At 48.4% G+C, this 16038-nt stretch overlaps 3 protein-coding genes and 1 long non-coding RNA gene across 4 annotated transcripts; 1 reads left to right on the forward strand and 3 right to left on the reverse strand.

Annotated features, from left to right (window-relative positions):
* Positions 1 to 3133: 3133 nt before the first annotated feature.
* Positions 3134 to 3562, reverse strand: LOC120647808 (putative ripening-related protein 7). Its single transcript, XM_039924643.1, has one exon. It carries the CDS (start codon positions 3560 to 3562, stop codon positions 3134 to 3136), a length of 429 nt encoding a protein of 142 aa, XP_039780577.1.
* Positions 3563 to 6231: 2669 nt separating this feature from the next.
* Positions 6232 to 6870, forward strand: LOC120647809 (BTB/POZ and MATH domain-containing protein 1-like). The gene is made up of 2 exons (XM_039924644.1): positions 6232 to 6463; positions 6656 to 6870. The coding sequence occupies exons 1-2, from the start codon at positions 6232 to 6234 to the stop codon at positions 6868 to 6870; spliced, it is 447 nt and encodes a 148-aa protein (XP_039780578.1).
* A 1281-nt stretch (positions 6871 to 8151) lies between these two features.
* Positions 8152 to 8667, reverse strand: LOC120647724 (putative ripening-related protein 6). The gene has a single exon (XM_039924580.1). It carries the CDS (start codon positions 8665 to 8667, stop codon positions 8152 to 8154), a length of 516 nt encoding a protein of 171 aa, XP_039780514.1.
* Positions 8668 to 9252: 585 nt separating this feature from the next.
* On the reverse strand, positions 9253 to 12839 carry LOC120650686. Its single transcript, XR_005665773.1, has 2 exons — positions 9624 to 12839; positions 9253 to 9481 (listed from the first exon to the last, which is right to left on the reverse strand). It is a non-coding gene; the product is annotated as an uncharacterized LOC120650686 (long non-coding RNA).
* Between the last annotated feature and the right edge of the window lie 3199 nt (positions 12840 to 16038).

The raw sequence follows: 16038 nt of genomic DNA on the forward strand, positions 1-16038 counted from the left end.
TGTCTCTGGACTCTCTCCTGTTTCATCTCTTCGTCAGACACACCTCCTTCAGTATCTTCAGGTTTCAGGGTCAACAGTGTGTTCTTCCTGTGACACCCTAAGTGTTTGCACAGTAGAACTGTATTTATTTTATGCATCATGTGCTTAAATTGTGTGAGCAAGTGTCTTATTTTAAAAATATAAGGTTAATTGTGTAAATATGATTTGATGCAGGGTCCTTTCTATAATTTAATTTGAATAGGGTGTGCAAATATTGCTTTTGTGGAGGGTTTATTTGCAAAATTCAGTGCAATCATTACATGGCAGAAAATTTTACATTTCAATCTAAATTTAAGGTGGATTTGCTTTGGAAAAGACAAAAGTCCATTAAATTCAAAATACTTTCCATGTTTTCAAAATAACTCTTTAACCTTTGATCAAATCAATTTTTGCGCAACACCAAAGTTGTAGATCTTGAAAAGTTGAGCCCTAGTTTATGAGTTATTTTTGTTTTACAGTAGGATTCCTGAATTTTTCAGAAATTACAGACAAGTCCAGCAGTCATCTCCCACCTCTCTCCCTCTCTGCTTCGCTCTGCTGCCGGCGCAGTGCAGCGCTGCCCGCCGCCGAGGAGGGTTGCAGGGCACCTCCTGCTGCTCCACCGCCACACGCGGCACCCCCGCGACCCTCTGGACCCACTCCACCCCGTGCTGGATCCCTCCTCCCCTTGCCATGCCGCCCAGTCGAGCTCCGCGGCCGCCACCTCGCCGCCACCGTGGCGAGCTTGGGAAAGAGCCCGGCTTCCCCATCTCTCGCGCGCCTCAGCACTAGGAGAATCCCCGCAACCCATTCCCCTCACTACCTCGCCAGTTCCCCGCCCCTAAACCCCAGAACACCGCCGCCGTCCACCCAAACGCCGACGAGCTCGAGCTCACCGTCGACCCGCCATTCCAGACCTCCTCCGCCCACACAGACCCCGCCATCAGCTCCACCTCGCTCTCGCGCAGCTCCCCGACCGCTCCTCGTCGCCTATCCTCCACCAGAACCCCCTCGCCGCCGATCCCGTACGCCGACCGCCGCTGCTCGCCGTCGACGAACCTCCTCCGGCCGCCTCCTCCTCGACCCAAACCCATCAGCAGGTAGCGCTTGGCGCCCTGAGGCTCCACAGCCCCTTCACCCTCGCCGCCGATGACCAGAGCCTCCAGAATCGGCCGGTCAAACTCCTCTCTCTGCTCTGACTCCAGCCAAGGGCCTATTTGCAAGCATCTTTTTCTTTCTAGGGGCCTGTCTGCAAGATTCCAGTCCTTTCCCTTTTATTTCTAGGCTGAAATTTGAAAATACCTAGAAATTCATAGACAAATAAGAAAAATACAAATCCAAATGTTTTGGAATCCTTGTTACAAGGCCTACAAGTTTTGTTACATACCCATCTTTAGTTTTGGTCTGCATGTTAATCCAAGAAATAGAATATAATAAATAGGCTTTAATTGTTCTAGGAGTTATACTCAGTAACTTCATGTGACTTTTGGCTAGAATGTATCTTGCAGTGTTACTAGTTTTTGGTAAAAATTTGAAATCTTTTTGACATCACTAACTAGGTCAAAGTTTCAAGATTCCTAGATCTACTAGTTTTGCTAATATATTTATGCTGGTAGAAATATTAAATTTCTGTGTTTGAAACTTTTTCCATGCATGCATGTCACTAAAGCCTTGCTGTTGTGCAAATTTGAGAAATTTTAGATCTATTTAGTTATATCTTTGATTTAATGCTTGTTAAGTAGGCTTTAATTGTGATAAATAGTTTACTTGCTTAGAAAAATCTGCGAATATTTGTGGAACTCTATTTGGCCATATATTCATGTTTGTAAAATATAGGATCCAGAAATGTTATAGAACTTTCTGTTCTAATTAGTTTTGCTATATGTCGTTTAATTTTGTCAAAATTATTACTTCTATTTTATACCTAGATAAATTCTGAAAAAAATTATAGGAATAGGACGTTCATAAGCATATGAAGCCTGTTCTAAGAAATTTTGAGCTTCATGAGTGTTATAGTTTGTTCTGTAGAATTTAATCTTATTTTAGGTGTTGTCTGAATAAATGTTTTATTCTGAATAATTGGCTGCATGAAATGGTATAAAATTTACAAGATAGATTGCTCTATGTACTTCCTGTTTGAAGTAATTTTTCTGAATTTAAATACTGTTTGTGTGCTGAGTTATTTATTTCTTAGCAAACCATAATTTATTTGCTATATGAGCTAACCAAAACTTACTTTGTGAAGATAATCAAGTTATCTTGTGAGGTTAGTCATGTTGTTTTGTGTAGTAAGACATGTTAAATAATTACTCTATAAACGATTGCCCATATACTAAATTTTGATTGCTATTTGTTAGACTACAACTTTATCGTGAAGTATATGTGTTTGTAATATCGTTTCTTGCATCACATATAGATACGACTGTTTTAGCGGACGGGACGTACGAGCTGATCCAGGAGTCCGAAGGAGCTGATCAAGAAGCCCAGTTGAATGCCATTATACTGACTGAAGACCCGGACCAAAGTCCGGAAGAGCACAAGGCTGATTTAGCTAGTGACTACCGCGAAGGCAAGCCCCGGACATAAACCCAGTATTTCAAATTATGCACTTTATGTACTACTTACTTGTGCATTTACAGTTGGATTTGAATTGAAACTCTAGATACATGATCCTAGGAACCTATGTATCGAACACTAGATTTGAGTTCGAGTAACTGCTATGCTTATAGGACCGGTAAAAATCGAGTGATTGCTTGTCACTCGCTGAAAAGTAGTATGACCTTACTTATCTATCCATGGTTATATGACCTTACTTATTTGTATTCACCAAGCTGAGAAGTCGTGAGTGTCTGAGTTGTACTGTGTATTCTAAAAAAAATTAAATAAATTGCAAAATGACAACTTTAACATAACTTTTTTTTCTAAAAACAAGAACTTTTTTTTTCTAAAAACAAGAACTTTTTTTAGATAATGGGAAAGAGTACCCGGTTTTGACCTCAAAAGAGGCTACAGCCACTCTAAAAACAGGAACTTTAACATGACATAATTTTAATTTTTCAAAGTGACTCTTGACTGATGATACACTCAGGCCGGCCACACTAGCTCGATCAGATCATCAGGCATCGGACCACGTGACGGGGACCCTGCCGACGTCGGTGTCGAGCCCGAGCGCCTTCCACACGGCCGCCGACGAGTCGACGATGTTGTCGCCGCAGCCGCGCGAGGAGTCACACTCGTCCACGACCTTGGCCACCACGGAGCGCCCGCCGCGGCTCGTGATGCGGATCCTCCGGTTGCACCGCCGCGTGCCGTCCAGCCGGAGCCACCCGCTGGACAGCGCCACGATCCTCTCGCCGTCGCTGTGGAAGTGGCCGTCGCACTCCGCCGCCCCGCCGCCGCTGCCCCCGCGCTCGAACCCGTTCAACGTCATCACGGCCGGGGTGTGCGCCGACACGGCCGGCGAGTGGCGGGCGCAGACCATCAGCTGCAGCAGGGCGAGGACGGCCAGCACTAGCACTGCGGCGAGAGACTTGGCGTTCGCCATTGCTGCTTGCTGCTTGCTCACGCGCAGTTTCTTGCCAGGCTCTGTGCGTCTCGCAGTGTTTATATAGCAATTGCTGCAGGCTGCCCAACAAGGGGATGACAGACCGTGTGTTCAGCTGCCCTGGTTTGGTTGTCATTCTGCTTCCATTATTGTACCGATGGAATCATATTGTATGGATACGTTAGCTGTTACAGGATCTGCGTTTTTTTGGCATGGATTCGCCGGCAATGGTACGGGGTAAATCCAGGGCGAAGAACAAGTCGCTGATGGGGGCTGGAATTCCAGTTTACATGTGGGCGGTGTCAGGTAGCTAGCTCAAAAAAAAAAAAATCGCACTCCAAACACAGGAACATCCATGCTGGCATCCATGGAGAGGGACGATCAACCGTGCACACGCACCGAAGCTGACTAACTGTGCATGTCTGAAAACCCGATCGATCGAAACATTTTCCCTGAAAATATTGGCCATTCATGAGAAGGATATATACGACATCAGAACGTGACATGGCCGGCAAGATAAACAGTTAAGAACTAGGATCATCTTCTTGCTAGTTCCTACATGAGTGAATCTTAGTAACCCAAATATTTCAAATCGGTTTCAGTCAAACAAAAATTATAAACGCCCTGTTAATCTCAAACCTCGTCTAAGAAAATTCAATGATACAAAGACGATTTATATAACTGCGCATGCGTGCACATGTTCAGCGAGACCCTTAAAAAAACCCTAAAAAAACATGTTCAGCGAGAGTGAGTAAATTTGACAAGGATCCAGAACATGAATTTGACAAGGATCCAGTACATGTACAACCTTTTAAAGTATTATTAGTAACCATACCTGGCTATCTACTCCCTCCATCATAAATTATTAGTCATTTTTATTTTTCTAAATAAATAAAATTTATTATACATCTTGACATAACATATATCTATATGCATAATAAAAATTATGCAACTACAGAAAATCTAAAATGAGTAATGATTTATTTTGGAGCTTACTAACTATGGCCGGCTGACATGTGGGTTAGGCAGGGCCAAAAGTATATTTGCAAAAGCCCAACCTTCTTGGGTTCCTCGTCGGATCTAACGGGCTCGGCCACCTGACAACTTAATGCTGACGTATCGCCAATCTTTCACATCGAGGAACGCTCCCAGAATACGAGAAAAATGCCAATTTGACATCAGAAAAAAAGAAATTTGTCTATTTGACACCCAATCTTCATTTCTTATCTACGTGTCCCCAAATCTATTTTTCTTTGCCAAATTGACACCACCGTGATCTTAGGCGGCCCACACGTCAGTCTCTCTTCCTTTCTCCTCTCTCTGTTGGATCCCAGACACCAGCACAGGAGCTGCCTCCTCCGCCTGTGCCTCGGCGCCGCCGACGCCTACCGCGTCTGCGCTTGTGACGAGGTGGACCCTGCCATCGCACCCCACGCCGGCATGCCCCGGGCGACGACCCTGACAACACCGCGCCCACCCCCGTGCTTCACCTGGAAGAAGGGACCGCCGCTTCGTCCCTGGCGGTGCTCCCGGACGACGTCATGGAGATGGTGCTGCGCAGGCTGCCGCTGCCTGCACTCCTGGACGCGCGCTGTGTGTGCCGCCGCTGGAGGGACCTCACCGCCGCCCCGCAGTTCTTGCAGATGCGCCGCCGCGGCCCGGCCCCGCGCCGCACAATGTGGCTCTTCCTTTTCGGGCTGACGGGGGATGTCGTGCCCGCCCCGGCCCCGCACGCGCTCGATGTTGCTGCGCGCCGGCTCGCGGCCGCTGGGCTCAGAGGGAGGCCATGGAGGGCCTGGTGGCGCTGGTGGAGGAGAAGGCCCCCGCGCACGCGGTCCGCGTCGGGATTTGGGGCCTCTTCGGCCAAGGCAAACCGGCCCTGCGCGGTGGCCGCGGCACCCGTCCGCGCTCGCCCGGCGCATGGCGGAGGTCGGCGCCACCGTCGGGGAACCCGGGCGCGCTCTAGTGGCCGTGGAGCGGCTGTGCTGCGCCGAGGGCGGGCGCGACGCCGTGGCCGGGGGGCAGACCGGCCGTGGTGGCGGCGCACTCACGGCGGAGCACGCGGCGGGCACGGGAACTCGGATGAGCCGCTGGTGTCTGTGATCTGGGATCCAACAGAGAGAGGAGAAAGGAAGAGAGACTGACGTGTGGGCCGCCCGGGATTCTAACGTCGATGGCTAACAGAAGATCACGGTGGTGTCAAATTGGCAAAGAAAAATAGATTCGGAGACACAGGTAAGAAATGAAGATTGAGTGTCAAATAGACAAGCTCCATTTTTTCTAGTGTCAAATTGGCAATTTGGGAATAAGATCGTTCATCTCGTCCAGACCCTCGCCGCCATGGCGGCGTTCTATTCCGCCTCGGCGATCGTCGGGAGCACGGTGACCATGTACTACGTGTACCAAATCGATGGCTACTCGCGCACCAAGGAGCTTCCCAATGGCAAGAAGATCCAGTCCCCCACTTTCTGGGTCGGCGACTATTCCTGGCGCATCTCCTGCTACCCCAGCGGCGCGCGCATACCCCTCCTCCGCCGGCAACATATCGGTCTTCCTCGAACTCCGCGGCGGCGCCATCGCCAGACCTGTCAAGGTACGAGCCGGGTTTAGTCTGCTCGACGGGGCGGGGAACCCGGTGCCGGATCACTCCAAGTACGTGCACCGCCCTGATGGAGTACTCCGCCGTCGGGGCAGGGTACGGCTTCAGCGATTTCGTCAGGAGGGAGTTCTTGGAGGCGTCGGAGCATCTCATGGAAGACCAATTCAGGATCCGGTGCGACGTCTCCGTTCCGGCCAAGAGCTGGACGGAGGATAGGCCGCCGCCGCTCTCCGACCTGCAGCGGCATCTTGGGAACCTCCTCGCCGCCGGACAGGGCGCCGACGTCGCGTTCCGGGTCGCCGGTGAGACGTTAAGCGCGCACAGATGTGTTCTTGCAGCTCAGTCGCCGGTCTTCAGTGCAGAGTTCTTTGGCGCGACGAGCAGAGGCGGCGGCGCAGCCGCCGCCACCGCCGCCGCCGCAGGGGATTGTTGCATACGGATTCATGGTATGCTAGCTCGTGTGTTTGAGGCCTTGCTGCATTTCATATACACAGATTCATTGCCGGAGACGACTGAGCTAGCAGAAGAGCCTATGATGGCTGAGCAATTGCTGGAAGCGGCGGACAGGTACGGCGTGCAGAGGCTCAAGCTGATCTGCGAGGAGGAACTGAGCGGAGGCGTAAACGGGAACACGGTTGCAAAGATGTTGAGGCTGGCCGTGCGTCACCGCTGCCGCACGCTCAGGGAGGCTTGCATCGAGTTCCTCTAGGATCCTCCTGCGCTGGACGTGCTCATGGCCACCGATGATGGCTTGTTCGAGTTCGTGGCTATGAGGTGCCCTGTGGTTTTGAAAGAGCTGTGGGCTTATGAGGATGACCCCATCCATGATGAGCTGCTCATGTGCTTGTGAGAAATTTGGCGACATGATCGACCGGTATTGGCCATGTGTTTTTGATGAAATAGGTGGTGAACGGTGGTCAGCCTATTATACATTACTCAATCCAAACACCCAATCAACATAGTAGTAGAAGTTAGGTAGGCTGTTGATACTAAGGTCAATATTAGCCTGCAGTTTCAGCAGTGAGAATTCTAAATATAGAATCATGCAGTGGCTAAGCTATCAAGTACTAGTTCTTGTAGTCCTAAATGTAATATATTTGCCCCCCCCCCCCTTGGACTTCTGTTTCTTTTGTTTTATCAGTGGTAGTACCCTTTAATTTTGTGAACTTCTATGCATATGATGGCATAAAATATTTCTATTGTAATGCCTTATCCTCCATTCGCATGAGGTTCTGATGTTCGCTTGGCCTTCGAAAAGGTCTCTTCACATGTACTTGTGGTCACATCGTCTATCTAGATCGTTCACATGATGTTCCAGATTCTCTCAACTATCCATAATTCTCTCACCTATCTCCAAACGTCGGTCATCACGAGTGCATGTAAAAACGGTAGTGTGTGTATCATAGTACTGTACCTATTACAACCCTGCCTCGTTTTTTTTTGAGGTGCTAAGCTTATTATCAGGAGAGCTAGCTTGCTGGATCGACCAGACGAGTTCACAATCACATCATCATCTTGCTGGTTGGCATCGTAATAACCAAAATTCTATTCAATAAACAAAATCAGCTTTGGACCTTTGGTTGCCATATATTGTTGCCATAGTTTTACTACCCCTGTCGGGTCTACACGAGTTAGTCTTCATCAAACGATCGCGTGATGAGCTCATGCATGCCACTGCTGACTCAACAAAACAAGGACAGTTTCATAATTGGACTGACAGCAACAGCTGATCGTATATATCACACTTAATTAGTACAGGATAATAAAATAAAGTCGTCGTCGCATCTCGCACACACCATTTGCATGCAACTAGTTTTATTCTGCCACTCTACCTAGTACGCCTCGAGTCGAGAGCAGCTACCGACATCGACCGTACCGCCCTCCCTCCCTCCTCCTCATCAGGACTTGTACAGGCACACATTCTCACACACTCTGCTGATGCGACGACGACAGCAGCAGCAGCAGCAACCGCCTGCTGGCCGGTCGATCATCAGGCGTCGGCCCAGGTGACGGGGACCTCGCCGATCTTGACGTCGAGCCCGAGCGCGTTCCAGACGGCCTTGGACGCGTCCACGATGTTGGTCTTGCAGCCGTGCCGGGAGTCGCACTCGTCCACGACCCTCGCCACCACGGTGCGCCCGGCGTGCGTGATGCGGATCGGCTTGTGGCACCGCCGCCCGCCGGCGTACCACCTCGTCGACAGCGCCACGATCATCTCCCCGTCGCTGTGGTACTTGCCGTCGCACTCCGAGGGGCCCCCGCCGCTCTCGCCCTTCTGGAACCCGTTCTCCGTCATCACCGCGGCCGTGCCGCCGCCGTGCACGGCCGGGGACGTGCACCCGCGGTCCTTGTGGCGCCCCAGCAGGCCCGGGCCGCCGCCGCCGCACGGGTCCTTCGGCTCGCCGTGGTCGTGGTGGTGGCGGCGCCCCGCGGCGCGCGACGACGCCTGCAGCAGCAGGACGACGACGAGCACGGCCAGGAACGCGAGCTTGTTGGACATCGCCATTGCTGCCCCGGCCCCCAAGTTCTGATCAGCTCCTGCTGCTGCTGTAGCCTGAGGACTGGATCGACTTGCCGTGGGGTATGGGAGGTATCGAGCCGTTTAAATAGGCGCGAGCGGCGGGCGAAAGGCGAGGGATGACGTGGGTAGGACATCGCTTGTACTAGCTAGTCTTGTTTGGGGACTGCGACACGAATCCATTTTTCTTAGATGCGCACGATACTCGCTGGTGGTGCGCTCGATAAGATACCGGGGAAGTGCGCGGTAAAAACAATGGTTTTGGATTGTTTCATGGCGTCGCTCGTGTTACAGGCTTACAGCGGTAATATCGGAGGGGAAGAAGAGAACTAAAGTCGGCCGTCAATTGCGACAGATGGTACGTAGCTCGAGCAAATGAGAGGGGTTTCGCGTAATCTATGCGGGCAGATCAGTGATTATTAGTCCCTGCGTGGCCGGCGTGGCGTCAGGAGTGATGCCAATACATCGCCAGCCTTGTTTTAATTCGTTTTTGCTTAACTAGTTGAATGCCCGTGCGTTGCTACGGGAGTTAAACTTTTTTAACGCGAACGAAAAAGTATATTGGGACAAATCTTGATGCAAATCAAACAATCAATCAGATAATCACATCAAAATATTCAACCAAAGTACAACATAAGACGCATGCTGCTATTGACATACATTCAGATTTGTAAGGGCTGCTAGGCATTCTTGATAAGCAACATGTTAGACAGCGATGCATTTTTCTTAAATCACTTCCTCACTGCCTCCCACCATGAAGAATGACTGTTGAGGGAGGCATGGTACTTTCCTTCCAAAAGATCTAGTACAACACAAGATCATTTAGGAAAAAAAAATTGATTCATTAATTTAATGACTCGAGTTACAAGTATGTAGGGGCACGGCTGAGCAAAACTTAAACTTATTAGATTTATAGAACAACATAAGTGAAAGATAGATAAAACCTGATCGCGGAAGTCGAGCACTCTTGGCCATTGTCTTGAAATCCTCTCAGCACCATATTCAAAGTGACATCAGTTTTGAAGCCGTATGATACTTAGCTCTAAAGATAAACTAAAAATCATTCAGACTGTGACAAAGAATATAAATGCAGGCATACGAATATATTACAATAGGTTATATGTAAATTATCATATTATCTACTGCTGAGCAGAGCAATGGAAGCATATACGTTGTATAAACTTTTCAGTTTTTATTGTTCTCCTTTTGGAATAACAGGGATTACTTGCTAATCACATCAGGTTCTAATGAAAAAATGGTATTTGGTCAGACATCGTATAATTTGCTAATTCAGATTGAGTAAACAAAACGAGTACTGCTAGAACTGTAGAACCTGCTTGAAGCCTTCTCAGATGATGGCAGGCTTGGTTGTAGGCAAATCACAAACCATACAACTTTATTTTGCCAAAAACACATCTGAAGTTGAGTATACACAGAGCTACATCCTGCCGGTAGTTTGGCAGCAGAATAACGAATATCCTCACCTTTACCGAAATGGAATAATCAGCAAGCTTGGCAGAACAATGGCCAACAAAATCTCATTGGTACAACCTCTTCTATGGCTGACTGCACCCAAAACTCCAAAAGATGAAAGAAGCATCATATACCACAGAACCATTATGAAAGCAGAGAATTGTCGGTCATATGATACAAAACATATTGAGAAGATTACTGAAAACCCACTAAAACACATAACCAGTTAAATTCTCTATCCTATGACCACAAATAGACATCAGATCTCTTGAAAGGTCACATACCCCAACATGAAAGCAACCTTTTACTAATCTTAAATTTTACTATTGACAAAGTAAATGTGTGTGGCTCAAAAATTAAAGTAATGTGAATACCAGATGAGAGGGGACAGCGTGCAACCGTTAGTTTTTCCGTACATGATGATGTATAGTTTCTTGATATAGTATATACAGCATGACCAGCTGGTACCAATTTGGCTATCGCATAGGTGCCCTATTTTTACCACACATTTTTAAAAGCAATGGATTTAGCTATACCAACTAACTATTACAAAGTACCATATTTCACACAATCTATGTAACTGTCATTCACAAAAGAGAACTCACATCATAATCTCAGCATTGAACAGAAAAATGAAGAGCCATACTTTGGCTATATCTACTGGATCATGTATGCAGCAAAGTAAATATGAAATACTTTTTAAAGAAAGAAAACGCATGTAGGAGGTCAAGAACCTACAAAGGTAACATGACATCCCTTGCTTAGGTCCTTGTCCACTTTGCAGCAGCCTGAACTTGAAACGAAACAATACACAAAATCAATGTACAGGTAAACAGTACCCAGTAGCAATAGAGGTAGGGTCCAAACGCTGGAGCTGAAGAAGAAACTAAGAAAGAAGTGGCAGTAGCTGCTAAACCTGCTTGAACTTTGTTGAAAAAAATACAATCACTCCAGGCAATCAGCAGTTTGCAGGGGGTAAAAAAGGAGTGAGAAACAAATGGGTGATAAAAATTATCTTTAGAAGTATCAATTTAGCATGCAATATTTGTAATGATATATAATGATAAATTCATGCAATTAGCTTAAATTAGAACTTGGAATTATAAATAAATGTTTACATAAAAGGTTATGTCTACTTGATAATTTGAGCACCTAGCAAGTATTTGAGCACCTACCAAGTAATAGACAATGCAGCTTCATACCAAAGCACAATGCTTAAAGGGAGCTCAATGCTCAGGTTGTAAACTATTTCAGTTCAAAAGTTAAACCCAACCCGCATTGTAAATATCATGTTTCTGAAATAACTATGTTTGATTCTTTCGGAGAATCATTACAGGAGTAACAAAGAAAGAAAAATGTAGATTTGAAAAAGTGCATGTGTGTTAACAGACGGATATGGACGCTTCGATGCTACATTCCATCACAGAGACGAGATTAATACCGATGATGGACTTGCAGATACAGATTTGATTATACTGTGACTATATCCACAAACAACAACAGATTCAGCCATCTGCAGTCTGTATGTTGATGTCAGTCAGACAGTCACCATGGTACTAATAACTGATAAAGTGTAATTGTTTACATGTATGTAGAACAGTATAGCAGTGGGTGGATCCATTTCACATGCCCGAGCCCGAGGAACTGAGATTGCAGCACAGCTGACAACTACATGGGTCTGAACAGGTCAAAGTTAGCATGCTCCTCGATTAGCGGAGAACTCTTGTACTACTAATGAGCTAGTAATCCATGTAACATAAACCAGGCAATCGCAAATTACTGAATCAGTAAGTCTCACTTGTACAGGTGAGCAGAGCAGTAGCAGTAGAGTGCAGAAGTTAATATCAGAGCAGTAGCACGCACTCGCAATTCGCAAATGAACCAGTACCCATCGGCCGAATGTTCAAGCAAATGCAGGAGGAGATTTCCCGGAAGTGTTTGACAAAATGGCACACGATGGTCACAGACCAAGTGCAAGTTCTACTCAATGGGAATGAGACGCACCAGGCCGAAGGTCGTGGATATCGCCTCGAAGCCGTAAGCTAGAGCGGGGGTCGAGATGTGGAAGTCGCGGACGGAGGGGTACGCATCGAGGAGCGGCTGCGGCGGGGCCTGGCTGTGGTGGGTGAACGCGACGTCGAGGAAGCCGGCGACCGAGGCGAACGTGGCGAGGAGGTGCTGGCCCAGGTAGCCGCTGCCCCGACCACCAGCGCTGGGACACCGTTGTGGCGGCGGCGTAGAAGTCCTCTCGCGGGTCGCGACCCAACGACGCTGCAGAGGAGGGGGCGCGCGGGTCGCGGCGGAGGAACGATGGCGCAAGAGCCCCTCCAGCGGGTCGCAACCCGGCGGCGCCGCGAAAGAGGGGGGGGGGGGGGTGCAGGTCGTGGCGCAGGAGGGGAGGGCGACGACAGCAGTGAGGGGGAGGGGGAGAGAGGGCGTCGATTGCGAGCGGGGGAGAGGGAGGGTGCCGTGGGTTGGGCCTTGACCGCGGCGGCGTGTGCGACGGGGAGGAGGACGGAGCGGCGAGGGTGGGAGAGCGGAGAGAGGGAGGGGGAGGCCGGAGCGGCGAGAGAGGGGGAGGTGAGAGCTTGCAGCGGCGCCTAGGCGGAGACCGCGATGAGAAGGGCGGAGCGGCGAGGGTAGGGGAGCGGAGAGGGGGGACATCGAGGCCAGAGCGGTGACGGTGAGCAAGGAACCGGATCCGCTGCAGTAACTCCCCTGCAGTTGGGTCACTGCCACGTGGGCCCCACGCGTGCAGGCCCCACGTGCAGTGACTCAACTGCACGGCGGCCAACTGCAGCGGAGCCTCGTCCGGTGAGCAAGGGGGGTGGAGGAGCGGAGCACGAGGTGGAAGAAACTGCTCGCGCAAGTGGGGAAGACGGGGGCGACGAGCGGGAGGGAGCGGTGGGCGGATTGACGGGAGGCAGAACCGCAGAGCCCAGGCACGGGGGAGGCAGACCCACGATAGAGGGGAGACTCATTTCGTTCTTTGAGCCCGTTTAGTTTCCATAATTTTTTTGAGTGATACAGTCTCTACTCCTATAATGTGGGAGTGGTTCGTGCGTCGGCTAAGCCGCGCGGCAGCGCGAGCCGGACGAAGCCGCCGCGGCACGCGAGGCACGAGTGCACGACCCGCAGCCCTCGCCACAGCGCCCCCGCCCACGCACCCAACCGTCTGTCCCAGCACGTCCCTACCTCCACGCTGCCGTCCGGCCGGCCGCCGGCAACCGCATCGGCGTGTGCACCCGTCCGTCACGCCACCCCAAGTCGGCCGTCTCCCCCGGTCGCCGCCTTGCCCCACCTGGTCACGGTGCCTGGTCGCCGCAGGCGCGAAGCCCCGCCGCCACCGATCGACACTCCGCCCGGCTGCTGCCTCCATCGGTCGCGTAGGAACTTCGCGACTCCTACACTGGTGACTGGCGGCCACTCTGTGGTGCGCCTCCCTTGGATCCAGGTACGCCTCGGCCTCCCCCAGATCCCCCTCTCCTCTTTCCTTTCCTCCCTTTCCCGGCGAGCGCGGCCGACAACCACTCTAGGGTGCGCCTCCCTCGGATCCCCCTCTTCCTCTTCCCCCTCCCTCTCCTTCCCGGCGAGCGCGGGGCAGCGGCCGGCCTGGCCTCGGGTGGGCGAGCGTGGCCTCGTGCCGGCGGCGGCGATGGGGTTGCGGCGAGCGTGGGCTGGGGCAGGCTGCGGCGAGCGTGGCCGAGAGCGGGCCGGTGGTCGGCCTGGCCTCGGGCAAGCGTCACGCCGCACCGGCAGCGATGGGGCGCGGCCAGCCCAGCCTCGTAACTAACAATGTTTGACCATTAATTAAAGTATTAAATGTAAATAACTGACAAAACTCATTCTACAACCCCGGGTGAAATTACGAGACGAATCTTTTAAGCCTTATTGGATCATGATTGGACAATGTCGTGCTACAGTAACCAACTTCTAATGTCGGATTAATTAGTCTTAGTAGATTCGTCTCGTGATTTTCCGTACATCCATGTAATTAGTTTTATAATTAGTCTATGTTTAATACTTCTAATTAGTGGTCAAACATTATCCAAAAAATTTCACCCAAAAATTTTTGTCCTGTAGCAGGAGATTTCATCGCGTTTAGGGCTAGAAAAAAGTAAATAAGTTGGGAAGTCACATCACTGTCTGCTTCAGCTTTCTTGGTAGTTCCTTTTATGTAATAATATATCGATCTACAGTCTCTCTTCCGAGCGATTCGCGTTGCGTACATGTTTTAAACCGCTTTATTTGTTTTTTCTTCTTAATATATACTCCAACAAGCTCTCTCCTACATTCAAAAAAACGTGGTTTGCGAAATATGGCGAGGCGGACTCAGATTGATTTAGCTCTTGTTGTTTTGTTGATACATAGGTTGACTTACCCTTACAATTCTGATAGATCCAACAGCTCACACGGGTTCGAATAAAAAAAAACTTCCAATACTCTGTAGTTTCTTCCCTTGGCCTGAGTTCATTAACATCTGTTCAGTATCCAAGATCTTCGAGCTTCAGCTATCTACTTTACGCCTAGGATCCATCAGCGAGCAGCGGTATGCAGAACTCTTTCCAACAACTAGAACAAAACGCGCGCTTTGCGCGGCCTATCAACACTTTTTTACGATCTATGCAAACATAAGTATGGTGTAATTGATAAGTTACTAAAAGAATGTTTGGAATGACAAACTTATCATAATGTCTGATGCAAATATCTTAACAACATTTGTACTACTGAATATGGCATGTGCAGCCCATGGGTTTTGTCGAGCTATATATATTATATTTCATGATCAGCATTAGTAGCTACCAAATATTTAAGGAGGCAGCTTAGAATACTAATCCAAAAAAGACTTGAGTACCAAGATACTAAAGAGAGTGTAGGAGATAACACTTTTTGCAGCCATGAGGTATCCAAAAGAAAGGTAATTGATGCTGAGCGTCATGTTACAAAATGGCTGAATAAATAGCATGAAGCAATAAGTCTGCTCATGTAGGGCGAAGTGTGGCTGCAACTGTGTAAATACAAAATGAGTTGATCTTCTCCCTTCTAAGCATCAGTGTTGGACTGTAAATATAGTTATTGAGAAGAACTGTTAGTTGTTATAGAACTTATTAATACCAACTGAAGACGTCTACAATGAAGATAATATTTGTCAGATGTTAAGCATGTTTGGTTCAGGATGTGTTGTTGACCTAAAAAGGTGCATTAATCGGAATGTATGTCACATGTGGCTACTACTTCAGACATGTACTTATAATTTGTGAGGCATATAAAAAATAGCAAAAATTATGTATGAAGAAAATGATATGAAAACAAACATAAGCTTCATCAATATAGATTTTTTGGAGCAGCATAAAACCAGGATAAAAATATTATTTTTTTCTGGAATGAATCATCAAAATATGAAAATATAGCTAGAAGGGCAAAAGGCTAAGAGCCCCTCAGCAGAAGCAATCAAGCAAAACCACCATACATTGCATGACAAGTCATTTGATCATGCGTCATCTTTAGGATTTAGAAATCAATTTCTTATACAATCATAAAATATCAGTTGGTTTAGAAGATCAAGCATGTTACACTGAACCCACTATAATCATTACCAAATTCAGACACTATTCTAATAGATTTAGAAATAAAGAGATAGCTGGGAATAAATTCTATTTCCAAAACAATTGACACTGTGCTATCTTAAGAAATTTCTTGCTGACATAAGCTAGAAATTTCTATCTTAAAACCAGTAGATACTGCACATCAAACATCTCAATTCAAGTACATAGTGACAAAGGAGGACCACTACAAACTATAATAGCCTAGATGGATGCAGTTAGCCAACAGTAGAACCACCATGGGAAAAATGTATAAGATCAACAAATCTCAATTAGTGAATAG

Source organism: Panicum virgatum, chromosome 9K, assembly GCF_016808335.1.
Source record: "Panicum virgatum strain AP13 chromosome 9K, P.virgatum_v5, whole genome shotgun sequence".
Taxonomy (NCBI): domain Eukaryota; kingdom Viridiplantae; phylum Streptophyta; class Magnoliopsida; order Poales; family Poaceae; genus Panicum; species Panicum virgatum.

Bases quoted from the DNA above. Each gene is read 5' to 3' on its own strand.
- LOC120647808 (XM_039924643.1), bottom strand. From the start codon at position 3,562: ATGGCGAACGCCAAGTCTCTCGCCGCAGTGCTAGTGCTGGCCGTCCTC.
- LOC120647809 (XM_039924644.1), top strand. From the start codon at position 6,232: ATGGAGTACTCCGCCGTCGGGGCAGGGTACGGCTTCAGCGATTTCGTC. The intron at 6,464-6,655 runs GTGAGACGTTAA...TCATATACACAG, and splicing joins CGTCGCGTTCCGGGTCGCCG to ATTCATTGCCGGAGACGACT.
- LOC120647724 (XM_039924580.1), bottom strand. From the start codon at position 8,667: ATGGCGATGTCCAACAAGCTCGCGTTCCTGGCCGTGCTCGTCGTCGTC.